Source organism: Ranitomeya imitator, chromosome 3 (assembly GCF_032444005.1).
Source record: "Ranitomeya imitator isolate aRanImi1 chromosome 3, aRanImi1.pri, whole genome shotgun sequence".
Taxonomy (NCBI): Eukaryota; Metazoa; Chordata; class Amphibia; order Anura; family Dendrobatidae; genus Ranitomeya; species Ranitomeya imitator.
This window is the reverse complement of record NC_091284.1, coordinates 719,152,178-719,171,875: the sequence shown is the minus strand read 5'-3', so window position 1 is coordinate 719,171,875 and position 19,698 is coordinate 719,152,178. Positions and strand designations below refer to the sequence as shown.

The following is a 19,698-nucleotide window of genomic DNA, read 5'->3' as shown; positions in this document are numbered from 1 at the left end:
AGAAGCTGCGCGTGCACCGCACACAGGCGCCAGGACTACAAGGGGCCCTCGGAAGGTGAGTATATGTTTATTTTTATTTTAAGTCTTTTTTAACCTGTTACATACGTAGCTGGGCAATATACTATTATACTATGTGGCTGGGCAATATACTACGTGACTGGCCAATACACTACATGTCTGTGCTGTATACTATGTGGCTCTGTGCTGTATACTAAGTGGCTGGGCAATACACTACGTGGCTGGGCAATATACTACGTGGCTGGGCAATATACTACGTCACTGGGCAATATGCTACGTGGCTGGGCAATATACTACGTGGGATGGGCAATATACTACGTAGACATGCATATTCTAGAATACCCGATGCGTTAGAATCGGGCCACCATCTAGTTTTTAATAAAAGGAGGCATTGCCAGTGTAAGACATGTAACTAACATAGAACAGTAGAACTGAACTTTGTCTCCTTACAAACACATTAGCTGCAGCTCTCCCAGCTCTGCTGTATTGTAACACTGACTGCCTGTGAGATGGAAGCTGAGAGGAACCTGCAGATGTGTCAGGTATAATCACACCCAGCTCTGCAGTGAGATCAGGAGAGCAGAGCGGCCATCACATATCACACTGGTAACTCCCATTTTTATTAAAGATAAGCCTTTGTGGCAAACTCTCATGCAGATCTATGTCCAATGCATAGCCCTGAACAGCTCATTTGCATATAAGAAAAACGTGAATTTCTCTGGAATAAGACATCGGATCGCAGATATCAAGGTATCATTTTATTCAAATATCTATGAGCTGCATGTCCATATAGACACTTAGGTTTAATCCTACCTGCAAATTCCCTTTAAATTCTTAAAATTGCAACATATTTCTAAAAACAAGCAACATTGCAATTTACTTCTTGTTAAAACAAAAGCCTTTCTCTTTTCAAGAATGAAGGAATTTTGGTTTCATAGTTTACTTCTCACCTCTGCAATCTATCAGAAGTGGCCGATTTACTAAGCAAGGAGCTCATGCTTGCCAGCCATTTGCTAGTGCCGCTCTGAAGCTGGATGGATCTCTGCATCTGGCCAGCTTCAGACAAAGCTGCCTCTGCTTGCAACATGGGAGATTGCACATATCGGGCCAACAGTGCGGCCATACTGGTGGTCCGAACTCACTTCAGGAGTTCCCCAGAAAGCAGGAAATCAGAAGGCAGGGGAGTGTTGTGCTCCTGCAGATAGAAGAGCATAGCCCTATAAAGAGGACCTGTCACCAGATCAAAAGTGACAAGGGGTGTACTCATTTTTGTTGCCAACGGTTTAGACTTTAATCAACCAAAACTAAGAGTCAAAGTCCGCACTCACAGCAGGTTAAATCAGAGATACTGGGTGGAAACCATATAGCATGCGTTTCTTCTGCCAGTATTATGGGTTCGGGTGCTCCTTATGAAAAAACAGAGTCCAAAATTCAGTACAACGAAGGAGAAGTAGAAAAGAGCACTCACCATCCAGAAGAAATGTTCAGTCTTTATTGTGGCATAAAATGTATAGCAAGGTCTCAGGAGAACGTGGGTGTCACGAGACGACGGCCGTTTCGCGCTGCTGCGCTTCTGCTGTGCTTCTGGATGGTGAGTGCTCCTTTCTACTTCTCCTTCGTTGTACTGGGTTTAGACTTTAATGGCTGTGTGGTGAGTTATTTAGAGGGCGAACCAAATTTACACTGTTATACAAGCTGTACACTGACTACTTTACATTGTATCAAAGCATCAGATCTTCAGTGTTGGCCCATGAAAAGATATAATAAAATAATTACAAAAATGTGAGGGCTGTACTCACTTTTGTGATATACCCTGTATGTATATGTATAGTCAGGGAATGTGTTTCTTTCTATTGTTTTCACTGATTTATAGGAGCTGAATTTTATAGCAGAAAGATCAAATCTTGGAAAAACGCTGTCCCTTTATCCGGACCAGATTATCATATATACAGTACAGTATATATAGAGAGAGAGATAGACAGAGAGAGTTGATTCAGGGGATCGTCATTTTTCCCCTGTCAGTGTCATCCTTCAATGTCAGTGCCCTCATCATAACTTTGACATACAGCAATATGAGTGAAGCGAGAGAACAGTCCTTATGACAGCATTTTGTCCCCTTCAAAAGACCCTCGGTCACACAGCCAACCAAAGCACTGCTATCTTCTAATATTTATTTTTCAAATATATTTATTGATTTTAATATAATGGGGAAGTGTGAAGAAGGGGGAAGGAAAGGGGAGGGTAAGTAATTGGGTAAGGAGTATGGATTAACATAGAGAGCTCAAAACAAGTAATGCATACAGTCGAGGTATTAATCAACACTATTTAAGGCAAATGTATCATATATAACATAAGGTCGTGCCTTATCATAGCCAAACTACAATAGATTACAAAAGTATAAAAAAGGAAAAGAAAAAAAGAGAGAAGTCCTGGGTTAGCTACATCTGGTGTAGAGGTCCAGTAAAAGAATGCAATAAAATCAAGGCCTAGGAAATAAGGAGTTCCATTGATCCCATTTTTTTCGTATTTTCCTAAAGTTCCAAAGAATTATGTAGATAAAGCCTATCCACAACTTCAGAGAATTTTGGCATGTCCGCTTTTTTCCAATAGAGGACTATCAGATTCTTAACAACTAACAAAATGTGTATTACAACATATCTCGTTGACAGTTCTATACTAAGTCTATGGAAAGGAGAGCAGTTTGGGGTGTAAGCACAACATTTCTGTTAAGGAGTCTGTTTAAGCTGTGGGAAACCTGTTTCCACAAAGGTTTGATCTTCGGACAACTCCAGAAGATGTGGAGCAGATTGCCCGGACATCCACAACCTCTCCACCACAAAGGTGAGTGTTCATGATTGATATGCGATAGCCTTGAAGGGGTGTAGTACCACCTAACTAACAGCTTATAATAGGATTTGTGGAGAAGTGTAGAGATATTGGAATTATATGAATTTTTAATCGCCTCCTCCCATTGATCCATATTTAGCGATATTTTCAAATCAAGTTCCCATCGGGACATATAAGAATTTCTGTGAATATTGTTGTCCTTATTAAAATAATTATACAGGTATTTTGTGCTCCAAAAAAATCTTATGTCCTATGTTGTGAAGTAGTCGGGATACAATCTCGGCTTTTGGTGTACTATTGCGGATACATTTTTGAGTATGTTCTTTTAAGATGAGATAGTTTATAAAGTCTGAAGAGGGTATGTTAAATTTATTTTTGATTTCCTCGAAACTTGTAAACCTATTATTATTGTATATATGCCTTATTTTCTTGATACCTGTTTGGGTCCACCTCTCCGGAATCTGAAATTTATGGCTGAACGCTATTAAAGATAATGGGAAGTTATTCAATAAGGCTGATCTATTATCTCCCCTATTTGGTTTACCGAGTGCAAATGTTAATGCAGAGAAAATGGGGTGCAGTGACTCACGAGTATGTTTTTCAAATACAGTGGGGCAAAAAAGTATTTAGTCAGTCAGCAATAGTGCAAGTTCCACCACTTAAAAAGATGAGAGGCGTCTGTAATTTACATCATAGGTAGACCTCAACTATGGGAGACAAACTGAGAAAAAAAAATCCAGAAAATCACATTGTCTGTTTTTTTAACATTTTATTTGCATATTATGGTGGAAAATAAGTATTTGGTCAGAAACAAAATTTCATCTCAATACTTTGTAATATATCCTTTGTTGGCAATGACAGAGGTCAAACGTTTTCTGTAAGTCTTCACAAGGTTGCCACACACTGTTGTTGGTATGTTGGCCCATTCCTCCATGCAGATCTCCTCTAGAGCAGTGATGTTTTTGGCTTTTCGCTTGGCAACACGGACTTTCAACTCCCTCCAAAGGTTTTCTATAGGGTTGAGATCTGGAGACTGGCTAGGCCACTCCAGGACCTTGAAATGCTTCTTACGAAGCCACTCCTTCGTTGCCCTGGCGGTGTGCTTTGGATCATTGTCATGTTGAAAGACCCAGCCACATTTCATCTTCAATGCCCTTGCTGATGGAAGGAGGTTTGCACTCAAAATCTCACGATACATGGCCCCATTCATTCTTTCATGTACCCGGATCAGTCGTCCTGGCCCCTTTGCAGAGAAACAGCCCCAAAGCATGATGTTTCCACCACCATGCTTTACAGTAGGTATGGTGTTTGATGGATGCAACTCAGTATTCTTTTTCCTCCAAACACGACAAGTTGTGTTTCTACCAAACAGTTCCAGTTTGGTTTCATCAGACCATAGGACATTCTCCCAAAACTCCTCTGGATCATCCAAATGCTCTCTAGCAAACTTCAGATGGGCCCGGACATGTACTGGCTTAAGCAGTGGGACACGTCTGGCACTGCAGGATCTGAGTCCATGGTGGCATAGTGTGTTACTTATGGTAGGCCTTGTTACATTGGTCCCAGCTCTCTGCAGTTCATTCACTAGGTCCCCCCGCGTGGTTCTGGGATTTTTGCTCACCGTTCTTGTGATCATTCTGACCCTACGGGGTGGGATTTTGCGTGGAGCCCCAGATCGAGGGAGATTATCAGTGGTCTTGTATGTCTTCCATTTTCTAATTATTGCTCCCACTGTTGATTTTTTCACTCCAAGCTGGTTGGCTATTGCAGATTCAGTCTTCCCAGCCTGGTGCAGGGCTACAATTTTGTTTCTGGTGTCCTTTGACAGCTCTTTGGTCTTCACCATAGTGGAGTTTGGAGTCAGACTGTTTGAGGGTGTGCACAGGTGTCTTTTTATACTGATAACAAGTTTAAACAGGTGCCATTACTACAGGTAATGAGTGGAGGAAAGAGGAGACTCTTAAAGAAGAAGTTACAGGTCTGTGAGAGCCTGAAATCTTGATTGTTTGTTTCTGACCAAATACTTATTTTCCACCATAATATGCAAATAAAATGTTAAAAAAACAGACAATGTGATTTTCTGGATTTTTTTTTCTCAGTTTGTCTCCCATAGTTGAGGTCTACCTATGATGTAAATTACAGACGCCTCTCATCTTTTTAAGTGGTGGAACTTGCACTATTGCTGACTGACTAAATACTTTTTTGCCCCACTGTAGATGACTAAATAAGTAATCTTTTAGTGGACGATTGCTGTTTTGTGCTGTTTCTAGTTCTAGCCAAGCCAGAGGTGAGTTTTCTTTAAACCAGTGATGGGGAACTTCAGGCCCCAGGGCCATTTATGGCCCTCGATGACCTTTAATCAGGCCCCTGAGCAGATTCTCAGGGACCACATTCATGGGCGGAGAGCTGTTTTTTGATTGCCACCAGCTCATTAATTTCTTCTTGCTCTGTTAGCACACGCATGCAGTGTTCACTAGTGAAAATTGAAGGGCATGCAATGAAAGATTACGTCCTGAAACCAGTGCCAGAGTAAGTTTGTACTGTGTGGGTAGAGTTTGTACGGCCCCCAAAGGATGGTAGAAATATCCAAATGGCCCTTGGCAGAAAAAAAGATTCCCCACCCCTGCTCTAAACCAATAGATACTTTGCTTTATTAGATTTGTTAGGAAGTAAGCAGAAATGTCCGGTAGTCCTAGTCCCCCGTTAAGTCTCCTTTTATAGAGAATATCTTTGGCGACATCTTCTAATATTTCTTAAACTCAGGTCCAATAGTTAAAAGAATTCCTTGTAATGGACTTATAGGTCTACAGTCATGGCCAAAATTTTTGAGAATGACACCAAAATTATATTTTCACATTATCTGCTGCCCTCTGGTTTTTATTAGTGTTTGTCTGATGTTTATATCACATACAGAAATATAATTGCAATCATATTATGAGTAACAATAGGTTATATTGACAGTTAGAATGAGTTAATGCAGCAAGTCAATATTTGCAGTGTTGACCCTTCTTCTTCAAGACCTCTGCAATTCTCCCTGGCATGCTCTCAATCAACTTCTGGACCAAATCCTGACTGATAGCAGTCCATTCTTGCATAATCAATGCTTGCATTTTGCCAGAATTTGTTGGTTTTTGTTTGTTCATGTTCACCCGTCTCTTGATGATTGACCACAAGTTCTCAATGGGATTAAGATCTGGGGAGTTTCCAGGCCATGGACCCACAATCTTTATGTTTTGTTCCATGAACCATTTAGTTATCACCTTTGCATTATGGCAAGGTGCTCCATCATGCTGGAAAAGGCATTGTTGGGCGCCAAACTGCTCTTGGACGGTTGGGAGAAGTTGCTCTTGGAGGACATTCTGGTACCATTCTTTATTTATGGCTGTGTTTTTAGGCAAGACTGTGAGTGAGCTGATTCCCTTGGCTGAGAAGCAACCCCACACATGAATGGTTTCAGGATGCTTTACAGTTGGCATGAGACAAGACTGGTGGTATCGCTCACCTCTTCTTCTCCGAATAAGCTGTTTTCCAGATGTCCCAAACAATCGAAAAGGGGATTCATCAGAGAAAATAACTTTGCCCCAGTCCTCAGCAGTCCACTCCCTGTACCTTTTGCAGAATATCAGTCGGTCCCTGATGTTTTTTCTGGAGAGAAGTGGCTTCTTTGCTGCCCTCCTTGAAACCAGGCCTTGCTCAAAGAGTCCCCGCCTCACAGTGCGTGCAGAAGCACTCACACAAGCCTGCTGCCATTCCTGAGCAAGCTCGGCACTGCTGGTAGTCCGATCCCGCAGCTGAAACAGTTTTAAGATACGGTCCTGGCACTTGCTGGTCTTTCTTGGGCGCCCTGGAGCCTTTTTGACAACAATGGAAGCTCTCTCCTTGAAGTTCTTGATGATGCGATAGATTGTTGACTGAGGTGCAATCTTTGTAGCTGCGATACTTTTCCCTGTTAGGCCATTTTTGTGCAGTGCAATGATGGCTGCACGTGTTTCTTTAGAGATAACCATGGTTAACTGAAGAGAAACAATGATACCAAGCACCAGCCTCCTTTTAAAGGGTCCAGTGATGTCATTCTTACTTAATCATGACTGATTGATCACCAGCCCTGTCCTCATCAACACCCACACCTGTGTTAATGGATCAATCACTAAAACGATGTTAGCTGCTCCTTTTAAGGCAGGACTGCAATGATGTTGAAATGTGTTTTGGGGGTTAAAGTTCATTTTCTGGGCAAATATTGACTTTGCAAGTACAGTAATTGCTGTTAAGCTGATCACTCTGACATTCAGGAGTATATGCAAATTGCCAATAGAAAAAATGAAGCAGTAGACTTTGGACAAATTAATATTTGTCTCATTCTCAAAATTTTTGTCCATGACTGTATTATAGGAGATGGTTTAGGTATCATTTTATAATGAATTTCTCACATCCCCATAACTGTTCTTGTAGATCTAATTTTAATACTTTATTGTGACACGTAAGCGTCAATAATAGCTGAAATTCTCTCACATAAGTAAGATGTAAATGACTAAAAATCTCCTGACTGGGCTTTCATCACTCGATAAACTAAAACTATATTGAGGATTCATGTGATTAACAAAAATTGCATTTTTGGCTGTTTGGGAAAGCAATACTGGCTTAGAGATGGTTAGGGTTTCAGCTATAATTTACGCTCACTTTGTTAAAAAAGAATGATTTGATTTGATTTATTCCCCCCACATTATATCAATCATTTCCATGATTGATTATTAATGATTATTAATAGTTTCCAATACTCTTAATTTTAACATGAAGATAGATATATCGATAGATAGATAGATAGATAGATAGATAGATAGATAGATAGATAGATAGATAGATAGATAAAAACAAATTCAAAACAATGTCTTATGTGGGTTCCTGCAGTAGTGAGAAATACCCAATAGGTTGACCTGTTATATCAAAAAGTCCCTGTCTGGGGAGTAAATGTTGGAGCAGAGGTGCGCATGCTCGTCCTCGGCCTCATTCATTGTCTATCTGGCTGCTGAGGATAAGCACGCGTACCTCCGCTCCATTAAGTGAGGCAGCAGAGCCCCATTCTCAGGGTTCAAGAGCCACAATCTTGTGATTGCTGAGGGTTTCAAATGTCAGAGCTGCATTAATCAGCAAGTTATTCAGTGGATAGGGCATAACTATTTTGGGGGGAGTAACCCTTTAAAGAAATACAGAGCATATAATTTATTATGTTACACCGATCTTGAAGTACTTAGAAGAACCTTTCCTATTAGTTATCTACAGAAGATTACTATCTTGGAGCTCCGTGGTTATTACTGCACTGATATCATTGGGTACAACTAATAATAGCTTGTATAACATTCCCTAAATTTCATTGTCTTGTATCAAAGTCCTCATTATCTATGTGTCTTTCGTAATGATTGCCCCTTTTGTGAGTTTTACCCTTCGGTTGGATTCAGGGTCCACACCTTAATCCAGTTTCCAGTAGGATCTTTATCGGCAGTGCATCTGTGGTTGTGAATTATCATACTTTTAGGTTAGAGGACGAGTATCGGAGTGTGAATCTAATTTACTCCTTACAGAAGACGGTCTGTAATTTAGGAAAGAATTCCAAAATACTGAATAGTCCCCGATATAAAAACATGATGAATACGGTACTTAATTATATTTTAGTGCAGAGGAGGGTCTGATATCACAGCTCTTCATCCCCAGCTTGTCAGGAGGCTCAATTAAAAAAAAACACTATGCTATTAAAGGGGTTGTATGGAGTGGGGAGGCTATCACTCATAGGATAGGTGATAACTTGTTGGATGCTGGGAATCTAACTGCTGGGACTGCACTGATCACAAGCACAGGGCTAATATATGTCCTGATAAAATGGAATCACTACCACTCCATTCATTGTCTTTGGGACTGCCAGAGATAGCTGAGCTGCTATGTTCTAGTGTGGCACCCCATGAGTCCGGTTGCCACAGTGGCATTGCCTCCCTCACAGCGAGTGATGACATGCCTGGAAGAAGGAGGGGTTCCCTGACCAGATAACACTTACATCCAACATCCTTCCTACTCCAGACCAGAAGGGGGAGCTTTAGCAACTGATTTCAGGGGAGCTTCCTGATATAAGTTCTGGCCTGGAGGCGGAGTGAGTTAGTCTGAGGAAGATAGAAAGGAGAGAGGAAGTCAAGGAAGAACCTGAGGAGTGGAGCTGTAGATAAGCTCACCTCAGGGCCAAGTGCTAGAGACTGGATGCTGGAGTCCGTGGTTGTGCGGGCACTGAAGTCCCGGCAGCTAAATCCAGAGGGCAGGGGACTTCAGGCCCATCACAACACCTGAAGGCACAGCAGCAAATGAGAGCCTGGAACCACCACAAAGAAGTAACACCTGTAATAGGCTCAAGCTGCCTGCCATACAGGCAATTACTACAGACCAATAAGGAGGAGAGGACTGTGCATAGCATTAAGCAGCAAGGACCTCAGAGGACAGCGCAGTAAGGAGGCCTCAAAACCCATCTGGCTAGCGGATTCTAAGTTGCTTCCAGGCTCACCGGACCTCCATTGTCACCTGTAACTAGTGACCCGGCCTGCACTTCAAACTGTGAGTAAACTGTGGAAACTGCACCCTGCTGTGTCCTCTGAATTATTGCGGCGCCACCTTGGTTGCCCTGGGGTCCAGCTCTACCTGTGGAGAGCAGTAACAATTCTGCTGCATGACCATCAGCCCCAGCAGTCCCCTTAAGCAGTGTCGGCCACTCATTGCCGAACACCACGGGTGGCGTCACGAACAACCTCCCCATAAACTTTATTACCCTTTAATCATCATTTTTCATTGGACACCCTGGGCCACGGACCGGGTCACTGCTACCATGAAACATCCCTTTTAGCAGCGGCCCAGTACTGATCATCCCCACGGCCCTGGCGGGCACTCTACTAGGAATTGGTGAAGGTCCCATCAGTCTGACAATTGGCAGGCTGCAATCTGTCTTGTGCCTAGTTGATAACTTACCCAATTGAGAAATCCTTCTTGGGACAATCTCTTATTAACAGCTGCATTCTGTTGCAGAAAATACAAAAAATTACATACATCCTCCTGACCCCGCGTCCCCTCTATGACCTTCACAAATTCTCTCCCAACTCTGTTTCGCCTCACTGTCTCTACTATTGTAGCTAGGGTTGAGCGAAACGGGTCGAAATTGTTCAAAAGTCGCCGACTTTTGGCAAGGTCGGGTTTCATGAAACCCGACCCGACCCCAGTGGGGGGTCGGCCATGAAGTCGGCGATCTTTTGAATCTGGAATCGGAATTCCGATCCCGATTCCCGATATGTTTAAGATATCGGGAATTGGTATCGGAATTCAGATTAAAGTGTAAAATATAGAATTAAAATAAAAAATATTGCAATACTTACCCTCTGACGCGCCCTGGTACTAACCGGCAGCCTTCCTCCTTCGAATCCGCGCTTCTAGGACCTTGCCGTGACGTCGCGGTGACGTCGCGGCTTGTGATTGGCCGCGCGGCCGCCCATGTGACCGCTCGCGCGGCCAATCACAAGCCGCGACGTCACCGAAGGTCCTGGAAGGGCTGATTCTTAGGAAGGAAGGCTGTCGGAAGGAAGCAGGGCGCTTCCGAGGGTGAGTATATACCTAATAGGAATATACTCACCCTCGGAAGCGCCCTGCTTCCTTCCGACAGCCTTCCTTCCTAAGAATCAGCCCTTCCAGGACCTTCGGTGACGTCGCGGGTGACGTCGCGGCTTGTGATTGGCCGCGCGAGCGGTCACATGGGCGGCCGCGCGGCCAATCACAAGCCGCGACGTCACGTCTGATTCTAAGGAAGGAAGGTTCCCGGTTAGTACCAGGGCGCGTCAGAGGGTAAGTATAAGGATATTTTTTATTTTAATTCTATATTTTACACTTAAATATGGATCCCAGGGCCTGAAGGAGAGTTTCTGCTCCTTCAGACCCTGGGAACCATGGAAACCCAATGCACTGCATTGGGTTTCGTGTTTCGGCCGACCCCGACCCCGACTTTTTTATAGGATCGGCCAATTTCACTCGACCCGACTTTTCCAAAAGTCGGGTTTCGTGAAACCCGACCCGATCCTATAAAAGTGAAGGTCGCTCAACCCTAATTGTAGCCAATCAGAATGTCACATAATGGTCGGGATAGACCGAGGGGAAATCACAGGAGCAGCGCCCGTCCGGGAGAAAAATATAATTTTTTCAATTTTCTGTATCTAGTAAGAAAGCATTGTCCAGTAGTGTGCGAACACTTTCTTTGGAGTTCAATGGGGGTGGTCCGACTTGAAGGCAGTCTTTTTGGGGCCTAACTCTAAATCAGGACCTATCCACTTGTCAACATGTAAATTACTCCATCTGGAAGTGGATTATTAATTATCTAGAGGGTTTTACTATTCCCCTTATGAATTGTGTATGTACCTATATATTTTAATTACTGCCAGTACTGATTGGTCTTTGTATGAACATGCTCCATTGACAAGGAGAGTCGTAAAACCCCTGTCACTTTATTCACACTTTTCCAATAGGAATAAATGAGTAATTATACATAGTAGAGTTGTAAAAAAGATGTGTGAGAATTGTTATTTTATGCGACATTGAGGGCACTAGACGGCTGTTTCCCGATATGAATCTGGGCATCAGACAAGTGTCCATAGTAGTTGGATATATTGCTGCGACGCAGTCTATCATTGCTGATCGGTTTCCAGATACATTTTAGTAAATCATATTAAACCTGGCTTTTTTTCTTCTACATTAACAGGCTACAAATTATCCGTGGCTTTTCCCAGAGACAAGTGGTGCTGGAGTCGTCCGCAGCCTCTTATAACTAACATTCATACCTGCCCAAGCCAAATGTGAATGATAATGGGTGAATCAGGCAGCAAAACTATCATGTTAATGTTAGTTGGGTCCACAGATCTCTTTTATGTATAAACAGCTTTAAGTAGAGTTATATTATACAGTTAAAGGGATCTCGTCACATTGACCATGCAGTCTGATGTATGAGGACCATGACATAGAGTTGGAGAAACTGAGCTGATTAATATATTGCTTTTTTTGGGAGAAAACCTATATTTCATTATTTTAAATTCCTGCTATCTATTGCTTTGGAGTCCAGTGGGCGGTCCTACTAGAAGGAAGTCCCACCCACTGGACTTAGAAGCCTTGAACAAGGACTAGTATAAATAAATAATTTACAAGTTACACTGAATCTTTTTCCACAAAATCTGTCCAGCTCTTCCTGCTCTATAGAATGTTCATTCGGACGGGTTCCCTTTAACAAAGGGGTGGATTTATCAATGGAAAAGTTGAGTGATTCTTCATATCAACCAATCAGATTTTTTATTTCATTTTCAAAAGGCCTTTTTAAAAATAAGGGCTGAATTCTGATTGGTTTCTGCGAGTAAAATCTCTATTATTTCTTGGCACCATATTTTTTTTACAAATTTGATAACATTTATATCTTACCGTGCTGAATCTTGGGAAGAGACCCAAGGCAGGCTGAGGCTCCACCGGAAATGAGAGGAATGGTTTCATATCCAGGTGACGCTGTACCATGGCTGGAGGCGGACGGAGCAGGGTGGGAAGGCTGGCCCCTCTGTTAATGCTCCCTGAAGAGAAAACAGAAGAAGTGTTTAATAAAGCAAAGTCCATACAAATGCATCATAATACAATGTACAGCCCATTAATGAGCAGGTGCTAGGAAACTTTTACTAATTATTCTAAAATCATTTGCTCATCATTGCGTTAAAAGGTTATACTGACAACCATTATAACATATACTAAGAACAGTTGTCTTTTTCCCATTTTTCTCTTTTTCTATTTTACTATACCTGCACACCTTTGGTTTATATTGTATGTTTATGGGTCCAAAATGCGCAATGGGGCTCGTGCATGTACACTTATGGGCATGGAGGGCACCATGTTGGGTTTCCATATACCTGGCTGTTTAATAGGACCCTTTTATATTAGAAGTGATACTTTGTAGCTCCAGTGTTGCCTCTACAGAGTAGCATGTGAGTGGCAGCCCATAGGTCATCTCTTCTCATTATTCACCTGGTTTCTATACGGTCGCAATGTCTCAGTAACAGAAGGTGGAACTGCTAGAGATAATCAGGAATTGGCGCACAACGTAAATCAAAAAGCTGCATAGCCTTTAATGTGCAACTAAAGAACAGAAGACAGGACCCTAAATCAAAATCTGTCTCAATATAATGCATAATGGTATCCTGGTAGTCGAGTGTTAATGTTATCTTCAAATGTGAATGGTTCAAGCATTTTAATAGGTAAGGTTTTCAGAGAAGTGACGGAAAAGCCTCAGGGGGTCACATTTGATCTACCACCTCAAGTAGCTGCACAATTCTTTCTTCCCAGAATGTTGTCTTACAGATTGGCTTCCCTGCTTACCACTACGGCCTTCATCTCACCCACAGCCATTTCATTGCCTGCTCTAATAATGCTTTTCTAGGATGTATTTCAGGACAAACTAGGACAACTGACCACTTGGAAGATCAAAAGGAGACATGCTTCAGCTTCCCGTGGCACACAATACAACTCACAATCAGCAAAAAGTGACTACTTCAAACTCCCCGAAGTCCCAGATTTTCGGCCATGTTATTAAAATAGTGTTTGGAGAAATGTTTTTTCAGAATATTGAGAATTCCTAAGTGACCTCAGTGGCTTCAGTTCATTTTGCAAAGTGGACGTGAATATGGTTCTTGCGGCGCTAAAGTGTTTTCCGCTGTGTCTCAGATTCAGGTTGTTATTATCCTACCGGGGTGAATGTGATAATTATCCTGCCATTTATATGGCTCACAAAAGAACCATTTGATGCTATGCTGTGCTCACAGCTTTTTAAAGTCCACAGGATTTTGGGGGGGTATATGCACCAGAAACAGCTGAGGTTTTTCCGAGCTCAGAACACATCATTGAATGTATGTAAAGTTTGTTCTCATTAAGATGAATCACAATCTGTGACAACAGCAGAGTGCTGGAGAGGCCGCCAAAATGACGGCAGTGGCTCTCACCGAGCTTTATATTTTCTCTTGAAGCATTGTATAATACTTTCTGATAAATATAGATGAATTGTATAGACCTCATAGAGCCGTGACTAATGCCAACCACTGGCAAAGGTTAATGATGCACAGTGTGTGTGCTTACCGATGACTTCAGGTGCTCACAACCTTTAGGACTTAAAGTGGAACTGTACTTTCAAGTAACATTTTATAACATGCTGTATGTATGTATGTGTATGTACAACAGGAATAACACTTTTTCTGGTCATTATAGGACTTGTAGCCTGCATTCCCCCCTTCAGACTTAATCTCAAATTTGAAATTGATTCAAAGTAGGTGGAGACTAGTTGCTGTGATGTTTTCCTTATACTAAATGCACAGAAAGGGGGATTGCAGCTTTTTTTTCTCTTTGGTATTCCATAGATAGAAGCAGCAGAGACACCAAGCAAATTAGAAGTACTGAGAAGTGTAGCTGTGAATCCAGCACTGGTCGATGCAATTTAGAATCTACACAATCTGTTCATCTGCCTCACAAAATCATCCTCTCTGCATCTCCCTTACTCTCCTCTCCAAACATTTCAATAAGTTGTGTAACCTGGCACCTAACTGAGCTGTGGAAGACAGACAGAATTGAGCTACGTTTTTTTCAGAGTGAATAATAACTTCAAAAGGTGGGGGGGGGGGGTTGAAAAAGCAGATTTCTTTTGTAAGATACATTACAAGGTTTCATGAAGACACTTGTGAAGACAATGCTGACCATTTAAAGCTGAGGCATCCAACCCATGGCCTATAGCAGTGGTAGGAAACCTTTTTTTCTGCCAAGGGTCATTTGGATATTGAAACCATCCTTCGGGGGCCGTACAAATTGTGCGCTAACTCCAGCCACAAAGTAAGTCCTGATGCTGATACTGGTATCAGGATGTAATCTTTCACTGCACGCACCTAAGTGTTTAGTAGTGACAAGCCAGAGATGGTATGTCACTCTCCATAAGGAGAAACGTTACCCCTTAGACCCCATTCCAGAGCCTCTCATCTAGCCAAATCATTTCTCATGCTTCGCACTGACGAGGGCCAACAGCCCGAAACACCGTGTCTGCGAATTGAGATACTGATTTGGCTTTTATCCTAAGTCATATTGCACGACTCGTTAAAGGGTTGATTGTGACTTGTAGGATCGCTACTTCCAACAGGTGGCGCTATAGTTTAAGTCCTCTTTTTCTCAGAAGAGGCAATTTGCATAGTAGTGAACACTGCATGCACGTGCTCACAGAGCAAGAAGAAATTTTAAAGCTGGTGGCCATCAAAACACAGCTGCTGGCCCAAGCACTGTGGTCCCCAGAAATTTGCCCATCTGTTTGCTCAGTTTTTTCAGCCTCTGGCCAGTTATCTTTTGTGGAAAGAGCTATGCTGCACATGCAGTGTTCTGTATTCTATCCTAGCTTATGTGTATATGTAGCATCCTCAGCGTCTCCTATGTGATGTATGTGCAGCACCTTCATTGTCTCCTATATGATGTATATACAGCAGGCTCAGTGAAAGCTATTATCTCATAGCTATTTTATAAGGGCATCTGCATGTAGCAGTGTTTTGGTGCAGCCAGGGGTATAATGACTGGGCCCATGTGGGAGGGGGGCTCACAGATGGCAATGCACACTTCAGCTGGATGTGCGTCTGAGGAAGCAAGCACATTAAGCTGAAGTGTATTGCTGTGCAGGGACCTGCACGCAGCCGACCAGATGTCGGCAGCTGACATCATCGTAGCAGTCACAAACGACACATGGCAGTGATGTCATGCGCTGCCCTTGCTGGCACACTGCAGTCAGCTACAGAAGAGGATGCCACACAAGGTGGGAGAAGAAGATGAAGAATTGTTTATTTTTTTTTTTATTTAATATGCTGAAAATAAGAGGCAGAACATTATACCAAGAGGGGGTCCAGGATGGGGAGCATTACACAAGGACGGAGCCCAGGATGGAGGACAGTATACCAGGATGGGGGACATTGATAAAGGACAGGTGACATTATACCAGGAAGTGGCCCAGGATAGAGGACATTATTAGTCGAAGGGGCTCAGGATGGGGGTCATTATACCAGGAGGGGACCCATGATGGGTACATTGTACCAGGATGGGGGATATTATAACAGGAAGCGGCTTAGGACAGGGGATACTATAACAGGAAAGGGTACAGGACAAGGGATATTAAAACAAAGGAGCACAGGATGGGGGACATTATACCAGAAATGGACCTAGGATGAGAGACATTATTACATGGATGGTGAACACACATGTGTTTATAGGATCTAGAATGCTACAAGGGCCCATACCTCTGACCAACATGCAAGTGGGGGCCCAGTTCCAAATTTTGCACCGGGGTCCTCAGTACTCTAGTCAGACCACTGGGTACAGCCAGTGTCCCCAGCATTTGTGCTGTTATGCTGTACACCACTAGCTTCAGGCCTGGACTGCTAATCTGCCTTATCGGGCAGATACCTGGTGGTCTGGTCTCATAGGTCATAAAATGGGCTGCCTGGCCCATTGTGTATCAGTGAGTACTGCATTCTGCGTGGAGTCTGAGGTATCTGCTTAGGCCTTTTTCACACTTCCGTCTTTTAGCTCCCGTCAAAATCTGTCGATTTTTGAAAAAACAGGATCCTGCAATTTTTTCTGCAGTATCCTGTTTTTTCCCATAGACTTGTATTAGCGACGGATTGTGACGGATGGCTATACTTTCATCCGTCGTGCACTGGGTCCGTCGGAAAATAACTGTCCGCCGGGCGGAGAAAACGTTCAGTGGAACATTTTTTCTGCACGTCGGAAAATCGCTCAGCGACGGGTCCTCCTCTGCCCATTGGCGGCTATAATGGAAGCCTATGGAGGCAGGATCCGTCGCTGACCAGCAAAAACTGGAATCCAGTGACGTATCCCGTTTTTCTCTTCTGAGCATGCCTGGAAGGATTTTCTAGTCAGGGGAATCTCTCTCTCTCGAATTGTCTACATTCAAATTAAGGCAGTGGCTAATTTCAATGCATCCATCAAAAAACTGGATGCGTTACAGCAGTTTTCCACTATTTTTAAGACATCCTTCGATATGTCGCAGTGACGCATTCTGACGGCCGCCAGCCGACGGAAGTGTGAAAGAAGCCTTATCTACTTATCTTTATGTCAGGTAAGGCTACTTTCACACTAGCGTTAACTGCAATACGTTAAAATGCGTCGTTTTGCAGAAAAAACGTATGCAGCAAAATATTTTGCTGCATACGTTTTTTCCCCATAGACTTGTATTGGCGACGTATTGCGACGGATTTGCATTCGTCGGTATACGTCTTTCGACGGATGCGTCGAAAAGAGGCGACACGTCGTCTGGAAAAAAGAAGATTGTAACGTTTTTTGTCTCCGCCAATAAAACGTGTCTCGGCGCATTCGTCGGCATGCGTCTTTTGCTAGAATGAAAGTCTATGAGCGACGGATGCGTCGAGACACGTCGTACGACGCAATGCAGCGCTGCAATACGTTTTTTTCTACTGAGCATGCTCAGAAACAGGTGTTTTTATCTAAATGGCCAGACATCCCCAAATCTATATAAACCTGGTCTGGGCCTTCAACCCCCACATATGCCAGCAAGACTCAGAGAGAAGAAGAAGCAGCCTCCAGCCAGCCAGACACCAAGAGCCCAGCCTGGACACCAAGAGCCCAGCCGGACCCCAAGAGCCCAGCCTGGACCCCAAGAGCCCTGCCGGACACCAAGAGCCCTGCCGGACACCAAGAGCACAGCCTGGACACCAAGAGCCCAGCCGGACCCCAAGAGCCCAGCCTGGACCCCAAGAGCCCTGCCGGACACCAAGAGCCCAGCCGGACCCCAAGAGCCCAGCCTGGACCCCAAGAGCCCAGCCTGGACCCCAAGAGCCCTGCCGGACACCAAGAGCCCAGCCGGACCCCAAGAGCCCAGCCTGGACCCCAAGAGCCCTGCCGGACACCAAGAGCCCTGCCGGACACCAAGAGCCCAGCCGGACACCAAGAGCCCAGCCTGGCAGCAAGGACCAGACACACTACAACAGTGTGAGTATATTGCCATTTGTGTGTGTGTGTGTGTGCGCATTTGTGTATGACGTACTGACTATAGCAAGAGCTTATAAAACCTGAATCCAACCTGAGGCCTGCCGTCATCCTGCAACAGCCATTGCCCTGCTACAGTCCAGATCCACCGTGAGGCCTGCCACTGTGAAGATATCAAGCTCCAGCCGGAGGACTGATGGCCGTGTGTGTGTGTGTGTGTGTGTGTGGGTGTGTGTGTTTATTTTTGTACTGCTGTGTGCTTTTGTATGTATGTGTTCACGTGCCTGCACCTTATTATGCCTTCGTCAATATTGCGACTGTTCATGTGTTATGCTTGCGTTATGACTCGGCTTGCAGGTATGTTTGTGTGCGTCTTGTTGGTTGCATGTGCATTTGTCAATGCCATATTGGTTAATATTGATTTTTGATGTATTTACTAATTAAGGTACCGTCACACTGAGTGACGCTGCAGCAATACCGACAATAATCCGGATCACTGCAGCGTCGCTGTTTGGTCGCTGGAGAGCTGTTACACAGACAGCTCTCCAGCAACCAACGATGCCAGTAACCAGGGTAAACATGGGGTTACTAAGTGCATAGCCGCGCTTAGTAACCCGATGTTTACCATGGTTACCAGTGTAAAAGTAAAAAAAAAAAAAGGTAAAAAAAAAAATATCCGCTGTCTGTCCCCGTGCTGTGCTTCTCTGCATTGTGAGCGCCAGCCAGCCGTAAAGCAGAGCAGAGCGGTGACGTCACCACTCTGCTTTCCGGCCGCTGTGCTTATACAGGGCAGAGAAGCAGAACGCCGAGGGACAGACAGCGGAACATAAGTATGAAGTGTTTGTGTTTTTTCTTACTTTTACACTGTTAACCAGGGTAAACATCGGGTTAATAAGTGCAGAGCCGCGCTTAGTAACCTGATGTTTACCCTGGTTACCAGTGAACAAATCGCTTAATTGGCGTCACACACGGCGATTCAGCGATGTCTACATAAAGTCCAGCAACGAAATAACGTTCTGGACTTTCTGCAGCGACCAATGACATCACAGCAGGATTCTGATCGCCGCTGTGTGTCAAACTGAACGATATCGCTAACCAGGACGCTGCAACGTCACGGTTTGCTAGCGATATCGTTCATTGTGACGGTACCTTTAAGGTACCGTCACACTTAGCGACGCTGCAGCGATACCGACAACGATCCGGATCGCTGCAGCGTCGCTGTTTGGTCGCTGGAGAGCTGTCACAAAGACCGCTCTCCAGCGACCAACGATCCAGAGGTCCCCGGTAAACCAGGGTAAACATCGGGTAACTAAGCGCAGGGCCGCGCTTAGTAACCCGATGTTTACCCTGGTTACCAGCGTAAAAAAACAAACAGTACATACTTACATTCAGCTGTCTGTCCCCTGCCGTCTGGTTACTGCACTGACTGCTGGCCGTAAAGTGAAAGCAGAGCACAGCCACAGCGGTGAGTCATCGCTGTGTGACTCACCGCTGTGCTGTGCTTTCACTTTCACTTTCCGGCCAGCAGTCAGTGCAGGAACCAGACGGCAGGGGACAGACAGCTGAATGTAAGTATGTACTGTTTGTTTTTTTACGCTGGTAACCAGGGTAAACATCGGGTTACTAAGCGCGGCCCTGCGCTTAGTTACCCGATGTTTACCCTGGTTACCAGCAAAGACATCGCTGAATCGGTGTCACACACGCCGATTCAGCGATGTCTGCTGGAGGTCCAGCGACCAAATAAAGTTCTGGACTTTA

At 44.0% G+C, this 19,698-nt stretch overlaps 1 protein-coding gene across 1 annotated transcript in view; it reads right to left on the bottom strand.

Moving 5' to 3' along the window:
* The window catches only part of ZNF385A (zinc finger protein 385A), a 257,364-nt gene that overhangs the window by 111,896 nt on the left and 125,770 nt on the right, over window positions 1-19,698 (bottom strand). Inside the window, exon 2 of the mRNA XM_069758715.1 lies at window positions 12,340-12,482. Within this exon, the coding sequence (XP_069614816.1) occupies window positions 12,340-12,482 (143 nt within the window). The remainder of the gene's footprint in view (window positions 1-12,339; window positions 12,483-19,698) is intronic.